This window comes from Pituophis catenifer, unplaced genomic scaffold (genome assembly GCF_029215685.1).
Source record: "Pituophis catenifer annectens isolate HBS135680 unplaced genomic scaffold, rPitCat1.0.hap2 SCAF_5, whole genome shotgun sequence".
Lineage (NCBI taxonomy): Eukaryota > Metazoa > Chordata > Lepidosauria > Squamata > Colubridae > Pituophis > Pituophis catenifer.
The window spans coordinates 7,155,498-7,175,750 of NW_027256885.1; the positions used below are offsets into that span (position 1 = coordinate 7,155,498).

The 20,253-nt window shown below is 45.4% G+C and overlaps 1 protein-coding gene across 1 annotated transcript in view; it reads left to right on the forward strand.

Annotated features, from left to right (window-relative positions):
• Positions 1-13,059: 13,059 nt before the first annotated feature.
• LOC139317530 (voltage-gated inwardly rectifying potassium channel KCNH2-like) overlaps positions 13,060-20,253 on the forward strand; it is a 47,311-nt gene continuing 40,117 nt past the window's right edge. The window contains exons 1-2 of the mRNA XM_070944601.1: positions 13,060-13,160; positions 14,790-15,020. Coding sequence (XP_070800702.1) covers positions 13,085-13,160; positions 14,790-15,020 — 307 coding nt within the window. The 5' untranslated portion in view covers positions 13,060-13,084. The remainder of the gene's footprint in view (positions 13,161-14,789; positions 15,021-20,253) is intronic.

The following is a 20,253-nucleotide window of genomic DNA, read 5'->3' on the forward strand; positions in this document are numbered from 1 at the left end:
TCTCTCTCTCCCCCATTTTCATTGCTTCAACCTTTTTTTTTTTTCTTTTCTAACAATTTAAAATTCTTGTCTCTAGAGATCAGATACATTTTACAGTTACAATTACCTCGAGGGCGCACAAAGACTTAGACACACACACATAAAGAGAAGAAGGACAAAGAGAAGAAAGCAGAACTCTGAGATTTCACACATACTGATCATTCCCATGTAAATCTCAGTTAAATTAGGGAAGGCACAAATCTTAAGAAACATACCACGTGGTTGAATAGACAGAGAGACAAACAAACAAACAAAACAAAACAAACAAAAAACCCCAACATTCCTATTTATATATTTCCCTTTTCTTTTAAGTACCTTTATTTAGCCAAATTTGTCTTCCCGGTGTTATCTCTTAGCAAAGCCCATTTTTGACACAATTTTCCTAATTTCCTTTTATCCATGCCCCTCAATATGGGCACCCGCCTGGCGTCCCAGGCCGCGAGCACTTCATCTACTGAGGTCCCCGCCACCCGCGAACTATCGCTACCCATGACCCTTTCCTTTTCTCCGGAAGGATCACTTCGACTTAGCCGGGTGGCACGCTCTCAGTTTTCAGAGGAAAAAGCTCTGGGAAGGACTTCGATTCCCTTGCGAAGTATGGGCCCCTTCCTCTAGGGCAGCGGTTCTCAACCTGGGGGTCGCGACCCCTTTGGGGGTCGAACGACCATTTCACAGGGGTCGCCAAAGCCCTCTCTCGCCCCCCCCACATGCCTTCACTCACCCTCACCCTCTGCCTCTGTTGGATCGCCCGGTTGCCGTTGGCTTACCCCGCCCACTCCCAATCTATTGCTGCCTCCGGAGTCCCAGCTGATGGCTAGAGGGAAAAAAAACTTTAAATTCTTGCTGCGGGGCTTCAAAGAGCTAACTGCAAAGAGGTAAATTCCTGGAGCAGATTTTTTTCCCTCTAGCTAGCTGAAAACGCGAAATTGAAAGTAAGCAGGCTGCAACGTGACAAAATGAGGCAGAGAGATTTCTTTTTCTTTTTCCTCACCAAAAAAGGTAGGTGCAAAACTGCAAACAATGGGAAATTTAGGGCAAAAGAGGAAAGTTCCAAGATTTTAAAACACAAAAGAAAAAAAGCTCTATTTAACTAGGGAATTGTAATAATCGAGATACTATTAATTGGTTAAGTTGTGGTTCAGAGGAATATATGGGGGAAATTATTTGGTTTATTATTATTGGTAAATATAATTAATTGATTTGTAAGAAATTGGATTGCATGGAAATAATTGGAATATTCATGTTCATATTGATTAATATACAAAAAAGATAGTTATATAACTAATTGATTTATATTAAAATGTTGAATTTGTATTAAACAACTATTACATAATTAATGTGAGGATGGATATAAAAAGATAACAATGCAAAGGGGTATAATATAGAATAGAAGGGAAAAATTGAATTTGATTAAGATTAGAGATGAGGATGAAGGGTAATATTGGTTTTTTAAAAAAATAGATGAGGAATAAATATGGTAAAAAGGAAATATAGAAATTGTAAATTTAATTGAAATGACTAAATACTGTGTTGGAAGAAATATCCTTCTGGGTTCTGCTCCAAGTGAGGAAAAAGACACTGGAAACATGGAGACTGCTTGGAAAGATGGTTTAATGGTGGACAGGATCACATGGCTTGATGGGGCCCATTGTGTTAGTTTCTGTTGCTATTGTGTTGCAAATGTCCTTTGACAAAGGATTGACTTTCTGCCTCTGGCCCATTAACAAAGGGTGGGGGGCAGGAAGGTGGGAGCTGCTTTGTCTGTAAAATATGCTTCTCCATTTCTCATCCAGGTAGGGAAATATAATATTCTGCCTTTTTAATATTTCCCAAAATATTTCATTCTTCTAGGAAAGGGGTGGGTGCTAACCTCCTACAACTGTTTAAATTTGTGAACCGGCCAAATACTCTGTTCAAAGAAAATACGTTGTATGTGTGTATGTGTGTTTCTAATTATTGCTATTTGTTCTCTTTGATTCTTTAAAGTTTAACAATTCATTCTTTATCTTAATATCTTAATATTTGTTTGGGGTTGGCTTTCTTCTCTTTCATCTTTTTTATTGTACAGCAATCTTTCTCCTCAAACCTACCACCTCTGTCTTTTCTTTCTTACTTACTTTCTCTTCCCCCCTCTTCTTCTTCTCCCTACTTCCTCTTTCTTTCTCTTTCTCCTCCTCTCTTCCTCCTTCTCTTACCTTCACTCCTACTCTAATTTCCCTTCCCTTCCTTCATCCCTCTCTATTGCTGTATCCTTTTATGCATATGGACTACTCAGAGGGCTGAAAAAGTTATTTTTGACTGGTCCTCACACTTTTGACCAGTCCTCAAACTTACGACTGTCCTCACAATTTACGTATTTGCGCTATCTTGTCACCATGGTGAAGAGAAGCAGTTGTGAAATGAGTGACACGGTTGTTAAGAATGGTACAATGGGCATAAATGATGACCAGTCATAACTGCGAAGACCGGTCAAAAGTGCGAGGACCTGTCAGAAATCACATTTTTCAGCCCTCTGGGTAGTCCTTTTGGGCACAGGGACTACTCAGAGGGCTGAAAAAGTTATTTTTGACTGGTCCTCGCGCTTTTGACCAGTCCTCGAAAGAAGCAGTTGTGAAATGAGTGACATGGTTGTTAAGAATGCTGCACAGGCATAAATGTGAGGATGGTCATAAGTGTGAGGACCAGTCAAAAGTGCGAGGACCTGTCAGAAATGACTTTTTTCAGCCCTCTGAGTAGTCCCTATACATATAGCCATGGCCACCCGGTCACATGACCAGCTAGCCACACCCACAAAATAAGCCACGCCCACAGAACCAGTAGTAAAAAAATTTAGAACCCACCCTTGGTTGGGGGTCACCACAACATGAGGAACTGTATTAAAGGGTCGCGGCATTAGGAAGGTTGAGAACCGCTGCTTTAGATGTCTCAGATGGACTACTTATAAATACGAGAGAAGCGGCGTTGGACTCTAATGTGAAGACTTATCAAGTCACAGACAAGCATGACAATCAATCAGTTGATACACAACTTATAGAAAAGAAACCTGAATGGCGATCTAAGTTACAAAAGCAAAACCAACAAGATCAAGTTATAGATCAGAACAAAAATCGAACAGTTGACACACAACTCATAGAAAGGAAATTAGGCCGGAGATCAAACCCACAGGAAGTCAAGAAAAAAAAAAGAAATAGGTCTCATAAAAATAAAAAATTTTAAACTAGGCAACAGTGAAGCCAGTTATCTAAAAGATGACTGAATACATGAAAAGACAGTTGAGGCGAAGTATTGGTTAATATTATCCTGAGGAGAGTGACAGACCTCTGCAATGCCGTATTTTTGGGATGTGAAAAGGGCCTTAAACTGTTGGATTGGAATTATCTATTTTGGATTCTTTGATAAATGTATTACGTTTATGCTGAGTTATATGGCAAGAGAGCTACGTTGGGGCATGCAGAAGATCTGGTTGTTACCCCATTATCCGTACCCCATTATCCGTACGGAGGCCGTACGGATCTGGATGGGGAGGAACAGGCTCAGGCTCAACCCATCCAAGACCGAGTGGCCGTGGTTTCCGACGTCCCGATATAGTCAGCTAGTGCCATCGCTGACTATTGGGGGCGAATCATTGGCCCCCACAGATAGGGCTCGCAACTTGGGTGTCCTCCTGGATTCACGGCTGTCTTTAGAAGAGCATGTGACGGCCGTGACCGGGAGGATTTTTCATCAGGTTCGCCTGATCCGCCAGTTGCGTCCCTATCTAGATCGGGACTCCCTACACACAGTCACTCATGCCCTCGTTACCTCTCGTCTGGACTACTGCAACGGTCTCTACATGGGGCTCCCCTTGAGGTGCACTCGGAGGCTCCAACTGGCGCAGAGTGCGGCCGCGCGGGTGGTGATGGGAGCGACATGGAGTTCCCATGTAACACCTCTCCTGCGCGAGCTGCACTGGCTCCCGGTGGTCTTCTGAGTGCGCTTCAAGGTTCTGGTTATCACCTTTAAAGCGCTCCATGGCTTAGGACCTGGTTATTTACGGGACCGCCTGCTACCACCAATAGCCTCCCACCGGCCAGTACGCTCCCATAGAGAGGGGCTCCTCCGGGTGCCGTCGGCCAAACAATGTCGGCTGTCGGCCCCTAGGGGGAGAGCCTTCTCTGTGGGGGCACCTACGATTTGGAACGAGCTCCCGCCGGAGATACGTAGGATCCCGGATCTGCGCACCTTCCGCCGCGCGCTTAAGACTTTTCTATTTTATCAAGCTGGCCTGGCCTAAATCTTCCCCCTTTTTAAATGTGGAAATTTTAAATTTTAAATTCGTCTTATTATAGGGTCATGGGTAAGGCGTTTTAAATTGGGGAGCCATTTTGGATTTAATTCTGTTTTAAACGTATTTTAATGTTTATATTGTATGTTTTTTAATTTTGGCTGTTCACCGCCCCGAGTCCTTCGGGAGAGGGGGCGGTATAAAAATCTAATAAATAAATAAAAAATAAAAAAATAAAATGATGGCTGGAATTAATAATCTTGAAGAAAGCCGCCACTACAGATACTATATGGAATACAATTATAATGTCACTCGGGTGGTTGTTTTCTTTTTTTATATATATATACATGAAGATATTTATTATTGATGGGGGCAGATGACAACTGAGGATTCCAAACATTTTGCTGGAATTAGGATGTGATGTTACCCTAATATGGGTGAAGGAGTTAACAATCCAGTTTAAAGATATTACAGAAGACATTATATGGATTACAAGTTTAAAGTTATTGATTTTATCTATATAAGAGATATTTTTTTTTTTTTAGCAGGGTGGGCAGAAGAATAAAGATATTAAGAATTGTTATTTTGTAGGAAAGTGGGTGGAGATAGGCTAGTTTATTGATGGTTTAGTTTAAGAAAAGAGATGTCTAAGAGATATATTTATGGGAGTGGAGGAAATGGACAGATTATGAGTTGAATAAATGTTAAATTAGGATTTATTATATAGTTTTATAGTGGAAGGCTGCTTTGAATTATATAGTTTTAAAGTGGAAGGTTGTTTTGAGATGTTATATTAATATACATAAAAGGTTTGATTTAAGAGATATATGTATGGGGAGGAGAAAAAGGGCAGATTATTGCTAAATTGGGAGTTATAATAATATTATGTTAAATCAGAAGTCATTACACAATGTTACAGTAGAATGTTATTTTGAAATGTATAGTAAAAGGGGGATATAATAATATTATTAGAAAGAAAGGGTCAGTATTTGGGGGATGGAGTAAGGGAATGGTAAAGTATTATATAATCTGTTATGAATTTGGATTTTACTTTGAAGAAGTCACAGGGGGAGGGGGGTTAGGGGGGGTTAGGGAGGAGGGGGGGAGAAAAAAGGGGGAAAAATCTGTATTTGAAAAACTTTTTCAATAAAAAAAAAAAATAGATAAGCATGCCAGCCGTAGACCAGACCATATCCTTCAATATTCTTTTCCTCCGTTAAATTTATCCAATCTGTAATCGCTGAGAGGGTAGCAGCTTCGTAATACAGTCTTAAATTGGGCATTTTAAGACCACCTCTTTCTCGGGTGTCTTGCATTATCTTTTGATTAACTTGTGGTTTCTTCCCTGCCCACACAAACTTGTTTATGCCCTTCTGCCATTCCTTCAAATTTTCATCTTTTTTGAGTATAGGTATCATTTGAAAAAGAAATAAAAATCTTGGTAAGAAATTTTGAGTAGTTCGGAGAACCAGTAGTAAAAATTCTGACTGGCCCCACCCCCATCTATTCTCTGCTGATTGGGAGGAAATGGAAATTTTGTAGTAACCTTCCCCTGCCATGCCCACCAAGCCACGCTCACCAAGCGACACCCACAGAACTGGTAGTAAAAAATTTTGAAACCCACCACTGAATCCATCTCTCTATTCATTATTATCTATATCTATCTAGCTATCTCTCTATTCATTATCTCTCTCTCTCTCCATCCATCCATCCATCATCTATCTATTCATTATTATAGCTATCTATCTATCTATTCATTATTATTTATATCTATCTATCTATTCATTATTATCTATATCTATCTATCTATTCATTATTATAGCTATCTATCTATCTATTCATTATTTATATCTATCTATCTATTCATTATTATCTATATCTATCTATTCATTATTATAGCTATCTATCTATCTATTCATTATTATAGCTATCTATTCATTATTATCTATATCTATCTATTCATTATTACAGCTATCTATCTATTCATTATTATTTATATCTATCTATCTATCTATTCATTATTATCTATATCTATCTATTCATTATTATCTATATCTATTCATTATTATAGCTATCTATCTATCTATTCATTATTTATATCTATCTATTCATTATCTATATCTATCTATTCATTATTATAGCTATCTATCTATCTATTCATTATTATTAATATCTATCTATCTATTCATTATTATCTATATCTATCTAGCTATCTCTCTATTCATTATCTCTCTCTCTCTCCATCCATCCATCCATCATCTATCTATTCATTATTATAGCTATCTATCTATCTATTCATTATTTATATCTATCTATCTATTCATTATTATCTATATCTATCTATCTATTCATTATTATAGCTATCTATCTATCTATTCATTATTATAGCTATCTATCTATTCATTATTATCTATATCTATCTATTCATTATTACAGCTATCTATCTATTCATTATTATTTATATCTATCTATCTATCTATCTATCTATCTATTCATTATTATCTATATCTATCTATTCATTATTATCTATATCTATTCATTATTATAGCTATCTATCTATCTATTCATTATTATTTATATCTATTCATTATCTATATCTATCTATTCATTATTATAGCTATCTATCTATCTATTCATTATTATTAATATCTATCTATTCATTATCTATATCTATCTATTCATTATTATAGCTATCTATCTATTCATTATTATTTATATCTATCTATCTATTCATTATTATCTATATCTATCTATCTATTCATTATTATAGCTATCTATTCATTATTATCTATATCTATTCATTATTTATATCTGTCTATCTATTCATTATTATAGCTATCTATCTATTCATTATTATCTATATCTATCTATCTATTCATTATTATAGCTATCTATCTATTCATTATTATCTATATCTATCTATTCATTATTATAGCTATCTATCTATTCATTATTATAGCTATCTATCTATTCATTATTTATATCTATCTATTCATTATTATCTATATCTATCTATCTATTCATTATTATAGCTATCTATCTATCTATTCATTATTATAGCTATCTATCTATTCATTATCTATATCTATCTATTCATTATTACAGCTATCTATCTATTCATTATTATTTATATCTATCTATCTATTCATTATTATCTATATCTATCTATTCATTATCTATATCTATTCATTATTATAGCTATCTATCTATTCATTATTATTTATATCTATCTATTCATTATTATAGCTATCTATCTATCTATTCATTATTAATATCTATCTATCTATTCATTATTATCTATATCTATCTAGCTATCTCTCTATTCATTATCTCTCTCTCTCTCCATCCATCCATCCATCATCTATCTATTCATTATTATAGCTATCTATCTATCTATTCATTATTATTTATATCTATCTATCTATTCATTATTATCTATATCTATCTATCTATTCATTATTATAGCTATCTATCTATCTATTCATTATTTATATCTATCTATCTATTCATTATTATCTATATCTATCTATCTATTCATTATTATAGCTATCTATCTATTCATTATTATAGCTATCTATCTATTCATTATTATCTATATCTATCTATTCATTATTACAGCTATCTATCTATTCATTATTATTTATATCTATCTATCTATCTATCTATTCATTATTATCTATATCTATCTATTCATTATTATCTATATCTATTCATTATTATAGCTATCTATCTATTCATTATTATTTATATCTATCTATTCATTATCTATATCTATCTATTCATTATTATAGCTATCTATCTATCTATTCATTATTATTAATATCTATCTATCTATTCATTATCTATATCTATCTATTCATTATTATAGCTATCTATCTATTCATTATTATTTATATCTATCTATCTATCTATTCATTATTATCTATATCTATCTATCTATTCATTATTATAGCTATCTATTCATTATTATCTATATCTATTCATTATTTATATCTATCTATTCATTATTATAGCTATCTATCTATTCATTATTATCTATATCTATCTATCTATTCATTATTATAGCTATCTATCTATTCATTATTATCTATATCTATCTATTCATTATTATAGCTATCTATCTATTCATTATTATTTATATCTATCTATCTATCTATCTATTCATTATTATCTATAGACTGACCCATCCCCAATTCCCGGCCAAGAAATGAAGAAGTGAACCCTTTCGAACGACAAAATAAAATCAAGCAAAGGCCATTGTTAAGGTTTCGTTTTAAAAAAAAGCATTTTGGGGACAACCGTGATGTGGACGATGGAAGCTCTCCACAGACACTGGAGGCTGTGTGTGTGTGTGTGTGAGAGAGAGAGAGAGAGATTTGGCTGAGCCGCACCCACTTTTCTTCTTCTACAGACAGATCCCACGCCCTTCCCCCAGGTTCAAGGTTGTTGACTCTTCTTGGCGCCATGGGGAAAATGCCGGCCTGGTTCTCCAATCCTCCCGGGGGAAGGTGCCGCTCTTCGCTCCCTGGGTTAATTGGCAGACAGTGTGGAAGGTGTGACCTGCGCTTTTTCCACTCTTGAGATCCGCCAGGAATTGTGTTGGCATCAAAGTGGCAACCAGGAGACCTCCTCTCTGGCCCTCGGCTCTCCTGCCAGTGTTTGGGGAGTTTTTACACAATTACAGGAGGACAGAGTTGGAAGGGACCTTGGAGGTCTTCTAGTCCAACCCCCTCCTCAAGCTGGAGACCCTTTAGGAATCACAGAGCTGGAAGGGACCTTGGAGGTGCTCTAGTCCAACCCCCTGCTCAAGCCAGATGACCCTTACAGAATTATGTCAGAAGGGACCTCAGAGGTCATCTATTCCAACCCCTGCAGGAAAACCTATACAAATTTACAAAAGTGAAACTAAAGAGAATTGCTGATTGGTGACAAAATATCATGACCAGTGGTGGGTTGCTACCGGTTCATCCCAGATAGGGGGAACCAGTAGCGGCGGCAGCAGGAGGCTTCGGCCACCCGCCCGGACACTTCTACGCATGCGCAGAAGGGTTGCGCACATGAGTATGTGCACGCACATGGGCAAACCGGTAACAAATTAAACTGAAATCCAGTATTGATCGTTACAGGTTGCACGTGTATACAAAGCAATGCCATCCCATAATACTTCATCAAGTATTTAATTCTACTTCATTATCATATAAGTACAGTGGTACCATGGCTCAATGGCTAAGATACTGGGCTTGTTTACTGGAAACCTGCAGCCTTGGTTCGAGACCCAAGTGCCAAGGGTTAGGGCGAGTTCCCATCCTCACCTCAGCTCCTACCAAGCTAGCAGTTCAAAAGCATGTACTGTAAATGCGAGTAGATCAATAGATACCACTTCGGTGGGTAGGTAACAAAGCACCATGATGTCATGTTGGCCACTTGATGGTGGAAATATCTTCAGACAGAACTGGCTCAATGACCTTGAAACAGAGATGGCACCGCCCTCTATATTCGACAATGACTAGGAGTGAAATCGGCATGGATTCCTTTTACCTATCATATTACTCAGGGGTCCCCAACCCCCAGGCCGTCGCCACTACTAGGCCGCAGCTTGTTTGAAACTGGGCAACGGGAGAAATGAGCAAGCATGTGCATGTGAAGTTCCACTCGCTTGAGCGGTAGGGAAGCACATGCACAAGTGCGAACTTCCATTTGTTCGTGAGTGGAGTTTCGTGTGCAAGGGCATGTGCCCGAGTCTCACGCTAGTGGAGTTTTGTGCATGAACGCAAATGCCTGCCTTTCGCTTGAGTGGAGTTTCGTGCGCAAGCACAAATGCCTGCCTCTTGCGCGAGTGGAGTTTCGTGCATGAACGCAAGTGCCTGCCTCTTTCTAGTGTGGAGTTTTGTGTGTGAACGCAAGTGCCTATGTCTCACACAAGTGGAGTTTTGTGTGCAAGCACAAGAGTCTGCCTCTCACGTGAGTGGAATTTTGTGCATTAACACAAGTGCCTGCCTCGCGCTCGAGTGGAGTTTCGTGCACGAGCGCGAGTGCCTGCATCTCATGCGAGTGGAGTTCTGTGCATGAGCACAAGTGCCTGCCTCTCACCTGAGTGGAGTTTCATGCGTGACCGTAAATGCGTCTCACACGAGTGGAGTTTCGCACACAAGTGCAAGTGCCTGTATCTCACGTGAGTGGAATGCCAGGCACGAGTGCAGGAACTCTCTGCTTGCACACGAACCTTTATTCGCGCAAGTGCAGGGTACACCCTGCCACTCACACACCCTCCTCCCCACCCCGCACCTGGTCGGGGCACTGAGCTGGAAAGATTGTGGACCCCTGATATAACTTGACAATTTATGTGTCTCTTTTTATTAGGCCAAAGATCAATTCTGCTCACTGTCGGACCTTCGTCCGGATGCCCCTAACCACAGCTTAAGCTAAACGCCACGTCAACCTTGTTTAATTCTGGTAAGAGTGTGGTTTGCCATACGACAGTGCAGTGTGGAAACCGCATCCTGTCGGCACGAATTTTGTGGTCAGCTGACAGAGGCATTGTGGCCTTCTAACTCCTGATGGGAAGTGTTTCTAAAAACCTGCAAATTCTTGCAGGTGGAGGCCCAACCAGTCTAGTCAAAATTAATTTGTCGCTATTTATTAATTAAAATATATAATTAAAAGTAGAAAAAGCAGTTGTTCCCCACACTCGCTGGGGGATTCTGGGAGTTGAAGTCCCCAATTTGCAGAACTATCAAAGCCCATCCTCCACTCCAGCTCAGGAAAGAGTAAGTCATGGAGTCTTCAACTTACCATATTAGGTAGGAACATTTGAAATGAATGCAGTTCTTCCTCTTACAACAGTCAATGTGACTTAACGACCGTTCTTCACACTTACGACCATCACACCATCCTCACATTTACGAGATCAAAATTCAGGCACTTGGCCACTGACTCAGAGTTGTGACTGTTGCTCGTGTCCCGAGGCCAGCCATGATCCCCTTTCACAACCTTCTGACAAGGCAAGTCAGTGGAGAAGTCCAATTCATTTAACAACAGCGTCCAGAAGCGTCGAGGGGATAAGCCCCATTCGTTTAACAACCGGGGTGGGGGTGGGGGGCTCATTTAACAATGTCAAATGATTCCATGAACAGCGGCAGCAAAAAAGATGGTAACGCGGGGCAAATTCCCAGAAGAAATGTCTCGCTTAGTGAGAGAAATGGGCTCAAGGGGCGGCCATATGTCGAGGACTCCCTGGACTGAATAGGGGAGGGGCTTTTTAAGGTCGGAAAGTTTGAAATAAATTCACATTTTATATATGTATGGGGGAGGGGGAGTAGATTGGCTCGAACATCAGAGCCAGCACCCGGGGGTCCTCGATCTACGACGGTTCATTTAGTGACGTTCCAAGTTGACAATGCAACTGAAAAAAAAAAAGCAGCAGGCCGGAGTCTGTTTCAAGATGCCTGTTGGGGTTACCCGGTGCCCAGGTGCCCAGGGAGGGGGCACTGCCATCCAAGTGAGTTTCTGCGGGTAAACTTTGCCTGCTGAAGGGGGGGAGGGGAGGGGGGCTGGAGGCCCCACCCTCTTTTGCCTCCAGAACAACACCCCCCTCCCTGTCCTTTACCCAAGTCAGCCGTGGAGGGCCTGTTATCTGCGTCCTCCCCCCCACCCCCGTTTCCCCCCAAGCTGGCACTTTTCCAGCTGGCAAGGACAGCTTTGACAAAATTTGGGGAGGGGGCCGCTTGGACCCAGTCTCCTGGCTGGACAGCTGGAGGCGCTGTCTGGCGCTCCCCCCATCCCCAGTGGGGGGGAGGGATCCGGGGAGGGGGGGCATCTTTACGAGTAGCCAGACCCCTTTGGGCAGAGAAAGGAGACCCCCCCCTCCCGAGCTGCTTCCAATGAGACCCCCTCCCCCCCAGAGGTGGGGGGGGGGACTAGAGGAGGCACTCTGCCCCGGCTCAGAGGCATCATCTATCTCCATCCTCGCCAGCGACCCAAGACCCGCCTCGGGGCTCGGCTGAGCCAGCAGCTGACGGACGCCCCCCCCCCCGCCCTCCTCACCCCGTTAAAGCTCGGGTGGCGGGCGTTGCCATTGGCTGAGAGGTGTCCAGGCTCCTCCCCGGTTCAGTTCATCACCCCCCCTTCCCCAACCGCCCCCCCCCCCCCGCTCGCCAGCACCGCCGTTCTGGACCGCCGGAGCTGCTGCTATCGGGGCCGTTCGAGACCCCGCAGGGCGGGCGAGTCCTCGCTCGCAGCTGGGGAAGCCCAAGAAGAAGCGGCCAGCTGCGCTCCCCCCCACCCCCGCCGCCTCCCTCCTCTGCCTGGCTGCCCCCCTCCTTCCCTTCCCCATCTCTCCCCCCCCTCCCTTCTCAAGCCCCACCGCTCCATCTCCTTTTCCTAAATAAGGTTCGGCATCGCAGCCCGTCTCATCGTGGCAAGAGACCCCGGCTTGGGGAGGCTCCAGGGACTCCGGAGACCACCCCCCAACCCGTCCGGCCCAGATTTCCACCGAGAAGAGCCAAGGGAGTCCCAGAGGAGGCCCTGAGAAGCGGGAGGGGGAGGGGGCGCAGGGCCCGGCTGGAAGGGGAGGGTCCTGCCTTCCTTGCTTCGGAATTCCTCGCCCTCCTCCCCACCCGCCGCCCCCCCCCCCACACTCGAGAGGACGCCGTCTTGAGACTCCGGGGGGTCGCGACTCCGTGAAGGGCCCCAGCGCTGGGCCGCTCGGGGGTCGCCGTTGTCGGGGGTCCTGGAGGCGCGTGGCGGCGGGGGGCAGGCGACCCTCCCCCATGGGCTTACAGCATGCCGGTCCGGCGGGGGCACGTGGCCCCCCAGAACACCTTCCTGGACACCATCATCCGAAAGTTTGAGGGGCAAAGTAAGTGGGGCCGGCCGAGGGAGGGAGGGGGCCTTGCCACGTAGGGTTGAGGAAGGGTCCCCGGGAGTGGCGAGGGCCCGTGCCCCTCCCTCCGTCTTTTCCCCGTGGGGCCGCGGTCAACGGAGCCCGGGAAGGAGGAGGAAGAGGGAGGCCGAGCCTGGGCAAGTGCGCAGGAGGGGCGGAAGACCCTCTCAGGGCCCCGCCGGATCCATCTTCCCGGCCGGCGCGAAGAGGGGCCAGGGCGGCGGAGACCCAGCCGGCTCCGTTGAACGGCGGGGAGAGGTCCGCGCCAGCTCTTTCTCAAGTGGAGGGGGGCAAGCGGTGGGGTGGGGGTCCCGTCGGTGGCCGGGGTGGGTGGGTGCCTGGCAGGTGAAGGCCGAGGGGGCGCCGGAGAGGAGCGCCGGTGGGGGGCCGGGCGTGGAGCAAGAGGGTCCGACTAGAAGACCTCCAAGGCTCCTTCCGTCATTCTCCTTCGAGGCGGGAGGGGGAATGGGGGGGGGTGTCGCAGACCCCCGGGGGGAGACGACCACCAAGTCGGTACCCTGAGAGGAATGGAACCTGGGGCAGGGTTCCAAAAGAAGAGAGGGGCTGGCAATCACTACGGATGGTGTCCGTTTGGGCCAGGGGTCCTTAAAGCCCTCTTGCAGCTGGGGGGGTGGGGGGGATAACGGGGGGGGGGGGGCAGGGAGGGCATTTGACTGAGTAACCCAGAAGATCCCTCCCTGCTCTGGACTACCTGGCAGGCCCCTCCCTAAACACGCACAGGGTATCTTCTCCCCACACATCTGGGGGAGCAGAGGATCGTAAGGGAAGAGGAAGGCTCTGCTCACCCCCAGACCCACTGTAATGGGAGAGGCTCCCCTGCCCTTCTGGATTTTGGGGAGGCGGCTCAGTGCACACCCAGCCTCACCCCCTCCGGTGACAGCACACACACATCGACCCAAGGAGGGCTCAGTCAGGACGGTGCAAAGGCCCTTATTATGCCCAGCGGCCCAGGAGGGAAACTGAGGCCGGAGAGGAAGATTCCCGAGCAGGCCTGGGGTCAGGATTTGAATCCAGGACCACGGCCCAGGCTTTAGCCTCAGCTGGACTCCTTGCTCTCCCTCTACTGCTGATCCAAGCAGAACAGCAGGCAACACTCTGCCTCAGAGGTCATCTAGTCTAACCCCCTGCTCAAGCAGGAGACCCTTACAGAATTACTGAATTAGAGAGTTATTTTGTAATGGTCTCCTGCTCAAGTAGGGAGCTGGACTAGATGACCTCCAAGATCCCTTCCAACCCTGTTATTCTGGAATTCTGTAAGGGTCTCCTGCTTGAGCAGAGGGTTGGACTGGATGACCTCAAAGATCCCTTCCAACCCTGTTATTCTGGAATTCTGTAAGGGTCTCCTGCTTGAGCAGAGGGTTGGACTGGATGACCTCAAAGGTCCCTTCCAACCCTGTAATTCTGTAAGGTGTCCTGCTTGAGCAGAGGGTTGGACTAGATGTCCTCCAAGGTCCCTTCCGACTTTTATTCTGTATGGGTCTTCTTTTTGAGAAGGAGGTTGAGAGAAAGGGAGGCGCAGGACCAAGGGTCCCAAATCTCTTTCCCTACTGACCCCACCCCCACCCCTCTCTCTTTTCCCTGCAGGCCGGAAGTTCATCATCGCCAACGCCCGTGTGCAGAACTGCGCCATCATCTACTGCAACGATGGGTTTTGTGATCTCTGCGGCTACACCCGGGCTGAAGTCATGCAGAAGCCGTGCACTTGCGACTTCCTGTATGGGCCTCGAACCCAGACCAGTGCCATGGCTCAGATCACCCAGGCCCTGCTGGGCTCCGAGGAGCGGAAGGTGGAGATTTGCTTCTATCGGAAGGACGGTGAGCGCGCTCGGGGCGGCTGGGCGGGCAGGGGCACCGTGGCCAGGATCTCGAGCTCGGGTCAAGCAGGGGGTGGGACTAGATGAACTCCGAGGTCCCTTCCAACTCTGGGATTCTGTAAGGGTGTCCTGCTTGGGCAGGGGGTTGGAGTAGATGACCTCTGAGTTCTGACTGATTCTGTAAGGGTCTCCTTTAAACTATGCATTTCTACAAGGGTCTCCTACTTGAGCAGGGGGTTGGAGTAGATGATCTCCAAGGTCCCTTCCGACTCTGTGATTCTGTCATTCTGTCAAGGTCTCCTGCTTGAATAGCAGGTTGGACTAGATGACCTCCAAGGTCCCTTCCAACTCTGTGATTCTGTAAGGGTCTCCTGCTTGGGCAGGGGGTTGGACTAGATGACCTCTCAGCTCCCAACGCTATTACAGGTAGTCCTCGAATTACAACTTTCGTTTAATGACCGTTTCAAAGTGACAACGGCACTAAAAATGTGACTTAGGGCTGTTTTTCCCACCTTTGCGGCACCTCCACGAAAATGAATTGTGTCCCGTTTTACAACCTGTCCGCCACCGTGGCTAAGTGAATCCCTGCCGTCGATCTGCTAGTCAGCCGATCGTTAAGTGAATCCGGCTTTCCCTTTGACCTTGCTCGCCCAAAGCTCGTCAACAAGGGGATCGCCTGACCCCAGGGATGCTGCAATCATCGTAAGTACGAGTCAAGTCACCAAGTGTCTGAATTTCAATCCTATGACGGTGGGTGATCGTAAGAGTGAAAAACGGTCATAAGTCGAATTTTTCAGTGCCGTTGTAACTCAAAACTGTCACTAACCGAACTGCCGTAAGTGGAGGATGACCATTAAAGATTTGCATGGCTGTGGCTCCCTGAGACGCCGAGACGGTCATAAATATGAATCAGTTGGAAGCATGAAAAATGCCAAGTCCCTTTTCTTTGGTGCCATCGTAACTTGGAACGGTCACTAAGCGAAGCGTCGTAAGACGACTGCCTGTAAAGGGGAACCTTGAAGGGGGAAAAAAATAAGAGTAATTTTTGGAAGTTTTGTGGTTGTTTCTTGTTTTTTTAGCCGCGTTGTTTTCATTTATAACATAATTGAATTTTTCTCCTCTGTCAATCATACTTTGCCAGAATGTGTCAAAACGACATTTTTGTGAAGGATACACAATCCCAGTTTTCCAACAAATGGTGGGTTTTTTTTTGTTGTTCAACCTTTTGCAAGTGTGTCAAGGTTTCCAACAAGCTGACCCCGGAAGTTGTAACATATACACAAAGTTGTGCGGAAAGCACAATTGGGGGGGGGGGGGGCTGCAAATGATTTTGTGGTGTTTTTGACACAATCTGAAATTGTGAGAATTCTCATCCTTGACATTTTTAGCTGGGATTGCAAAAGCCGGTTGCGAAGGAAAAAAATAGTGTGTTTTACACACACACACACACACACAAATGAACACAACTCGGCCTTTCATCCTGTCCTGTTTTCGGCTGGGTTTCGGTTGTGTGTCCAGTTTTGTGAATTAACACAATTGCACAAGGCGATTGTGTTGTTTTTAACACTGTGTTGTGGTTCGTGCATGTGCGTGTGTGTTTTCATGGCCGGAGAAATTCAGCAGCTGTGTTTATCTTTTCGGAGGGTTCAGCTTCTGACACGGTCCTCGGTTTTATGATGGTTCGTTTAGTGACAGTTGGAAGTGGTGGACTTAGGACCGGTTTGCAGAATTGCGATGGGGGGGGGGGGGGGAATCCGCATCCAGAGGCTCAGCGACCGATTCGTCCTTACGATGTGACCTTTGCTTGCGGCCGTCCGACAAGCAGTGGGGAAGAGCCGATTCACTTAACAACCGTGTTATTAAGGGATCGGCTTGCAGGATTCACTTAACGACGGGGGCAAGAAAGGTTGTAAAACAGGGCAAGTTTCGCTTAACAAATGGCTTGCTTTTGCAAGATATTTGGGGCTTCATTGTGCAGAATACAGAATCATAGAATGACAGCTTTGGAAGGGTCCTCGGAGGTCATCTAGTCCAACCCCTCGCTCAAAAGAATTCCAGGTTCAATGGGCTTGATCCCGATGGAGCCCAACACTTATTTGGGAGAAATGGTTGTCGTTCGGCACGCAACTCAGCACCAGGAGGGACACCCACTCAGAGTTGCGTGCAAACTTTGCCGCAGCCGAAGGAAAATATTTCAAATTCTTCGGTCCCGGCGGAGGAGGGCAGGGGAAATGGGTCATCGTCTAGTCGACACAACAGCTGATGTGCACGTGGGGGACGCATAACTCAAAGGAGGATTTGTTGCCGAAGGAGGCCACACACCGGGTTGTGTAGTGTTTGTTTGCTCTTGTCCCTGTGTTTGCAATTAACCTTCGCCCTTTGCAATCGGGTGGATTAAAATGGCTCCCTAGTTTGTTTCACTTTCCCAAGCCAGGCCTTGCTTGGAGGGATTCCCCTTCCAGCCTCAATGGGAATGGGACTTGGGTGGTCATCTAGCCCAACCCCCTGCTCAAGCAGTCAAATCAGTGATGGAGCACCCACGACCTCTGGTGGCAAGCAGTGGCAAGCAGTTTCACTGGTTAATTGTCATCACTGTTAGGAAGTTTCTCCTTAATTCCAGGTTGCTTTTCTCCTGCATTAGTTTCCATCCGTTGTTTCTTGTCCTGTTTTCTGGTGCTTTGGAGAATAAGTCGACCTCCAGTTCTTTGGGGCAGCCTGTCATCCTGTCCCCCCACCCCCACCCCACTCCTTCTTTTCTCCAGACTCACCAGACCCAAATCCTGCAGGCGTTCTCCGTATGTTTTACTCTCCGGGCCTTTAATCCTCTTAGATGCTCTTCTCTGCACTTTTTCCAAAGTCTCAACAACTTGTTTGTAATCTGGTGACCAAAATTAGTTGCAGTTTTCCAGGAGTGGCCTGACTAAGGCTTTACAAAGCGGTACAAACCTTTTCTCCTGATTGTGATTCTGTGCCTCTGTTGAGACAACCCAGGATTGGGGGTTAGCATTTTCGGCTGCCGCCGCAGAGGGATAGCTCAGGTTTAAGGGGTTGTCGGCAGAGGTAGTATTCAGCCGGTTTGGACCGGTTCCTCCGAACCGCTATTGGAAATTGCGGGTGGGCTCACCCGGGCTCTATGCCTTCCTATTTAGGCAGGTCTTTGAGGCCGGGCGCATGCGTGGGAGGCGCATGAGTGAGCAAAGCGCCTGCACAGAAGGATGTGCGCGTGCGTGGACGGAAAGTAAGTGAATACCCCCCCCCCCCCCCGATTGTTGGCTAGGACTCCGAAGTCCATCTCCCAGTTCCTGTTTCTGAGCTGGGTTTCGCCTACTCAGTACTCGAACCTAGGGTTTTGTTTGTTTGTTTCTTTTGTTTGTTTTATTAAATTTATATACCACCCTACTCCCGAAGGACTCAGGGCGGTGAACAGGCACAGAATAAAATACATAAATACAAAAGTTAGAAACAATTTAAAACCAAATTAAATAATTTAGCCCAAGACAATTAAAAATCCCAATAATTTAAAACAAATTAAAATTTCAGTTTAAAAAATTAAAGGAAGGGGAGAAAATTAGGCCAGGCCAGCTTGCTGGAATAGGAGGGTCTTAAGAGCACGGCGGAAAGTGCGCAGATCTGGGATCCTTTTTCCCGCCTCGGTGTAAAACCTGGCTTTTCTCCCTATTAAATGTCACGTGGTTGGATAGGGCCTCATGTTCGAGTCTGTCGAGATCTTTAAAACTTGCCATAAAACTCTCCCTGGACCAGAGCACACATGCTCAGTGCCCCCCTCCCTCCTCCTGCAGGAATTAGGGGGAGACCTCCCAGTGTCGGCTATCCTGCGATGCAGTCCTGGGGACATCCGTCTTCGGTTGCACAAACACGCATGTTCCGTGTGTTTCCCAATTTTCCATTCATAAATTTATACTCTTGCTTTTCTTTTCCTAGCTTGGAGGCTCAGAATTGATTGCGTTTCTCCAAACGGGTGTTCTGAGTGCCAATTTTCCTGAGCACAGAATCACAGAAGGTACCTTGGAGGTCTTCTAGTCTAACCCCCTGCTCAAGCAGCAGATCCTTACAGAATCATGGAATAACAGAAGGGACCTTGGAGGTCTTCTAGTCCAGCCTCCCTGCTCAAGCAGTCAATCAGAATGGAGCTGGAAGGGACCTTTGGAGATCTTCTAGTCCAACTCTTTACTCAAGCCAAAAAACCCTTACAGAATCATAGAATAACAGAGTTGGAAGGGACCTTGGAGGTCTTCTAGTCCAACCCCTTGCTTGAGTGGGAGAGCCTTTACCAGAGGCGTCCAACCTTGGCATGTATCAAGCATTATGGGGGTATGATTTGTTGGAATATACTTTGTCAATACTGACGTTTTGTGTTTTTTTTTAAATGGACTTAATTCCGGGGGGTGGAATTCGGAGAAGCATATGCCGGATGTTGAATATGCCGGTTTATTTCTTGCATCAAAAATAAGCTAAAATGAAACCTGGACTATTTTTTCCGTGGCTTTCAAGGGGATCTTAGACCAGCTGTTAATTTATTTATATCCCGCCTTGATGATCTTTTATCAAATTTCATACCGCCTAGCTGCCTGCAAGAGGCGGGAGCATAAAGCGAATGAATATGCTCCTGGAAGTCAACCTAAGTCAGCCGCGACACCAGGGAAGGGGTAGAGGGGGTGGCGGTGGTTGTTAGAGAAAGTCTTAGTCCCAAGGAGGTCACTGTCCCTCAGATAGGCGGGTGTGAGTCTCTTCTATTGAAGTGGGACCCTGGAGTTCAGTCGGGCTTGTTGGTCACATACCTATCTCCCAGCTACGTTGCCACAGCCCTGCCCGCACTGCTCGATGTCTTGACTGAAGTGGCACTTGAACTCCCCAACCTTTTGGTTGTGGGAGATTTCAACCTGCCTTCGATCGGCGAGTCATCTGAGACAGTTCGGGAGTTCATGGCTTCCATGGCAGCCATGGACCTGACTCAGGTTATTCAGGGCCCAACTCATAGGGGAGGACACACACTCGAACTGGTTTTTCTCTCTGGGCAGTGGATAAATGGTCGTGGTAGGGGAGAACTTTGCATTGCCCCCCTGTCATGGACCGACCATTCCCTCCTTAGACTGGACTTTCAATCTGCCAACCCTTGCCGCTGGGAGGCGGGACCCATAAAATGGTTCCGCCCCAGGCGCCTGATGGACCCAGAGAGGTTCTTGACGGAGCTTTGGACATTCCCCACACCTCAA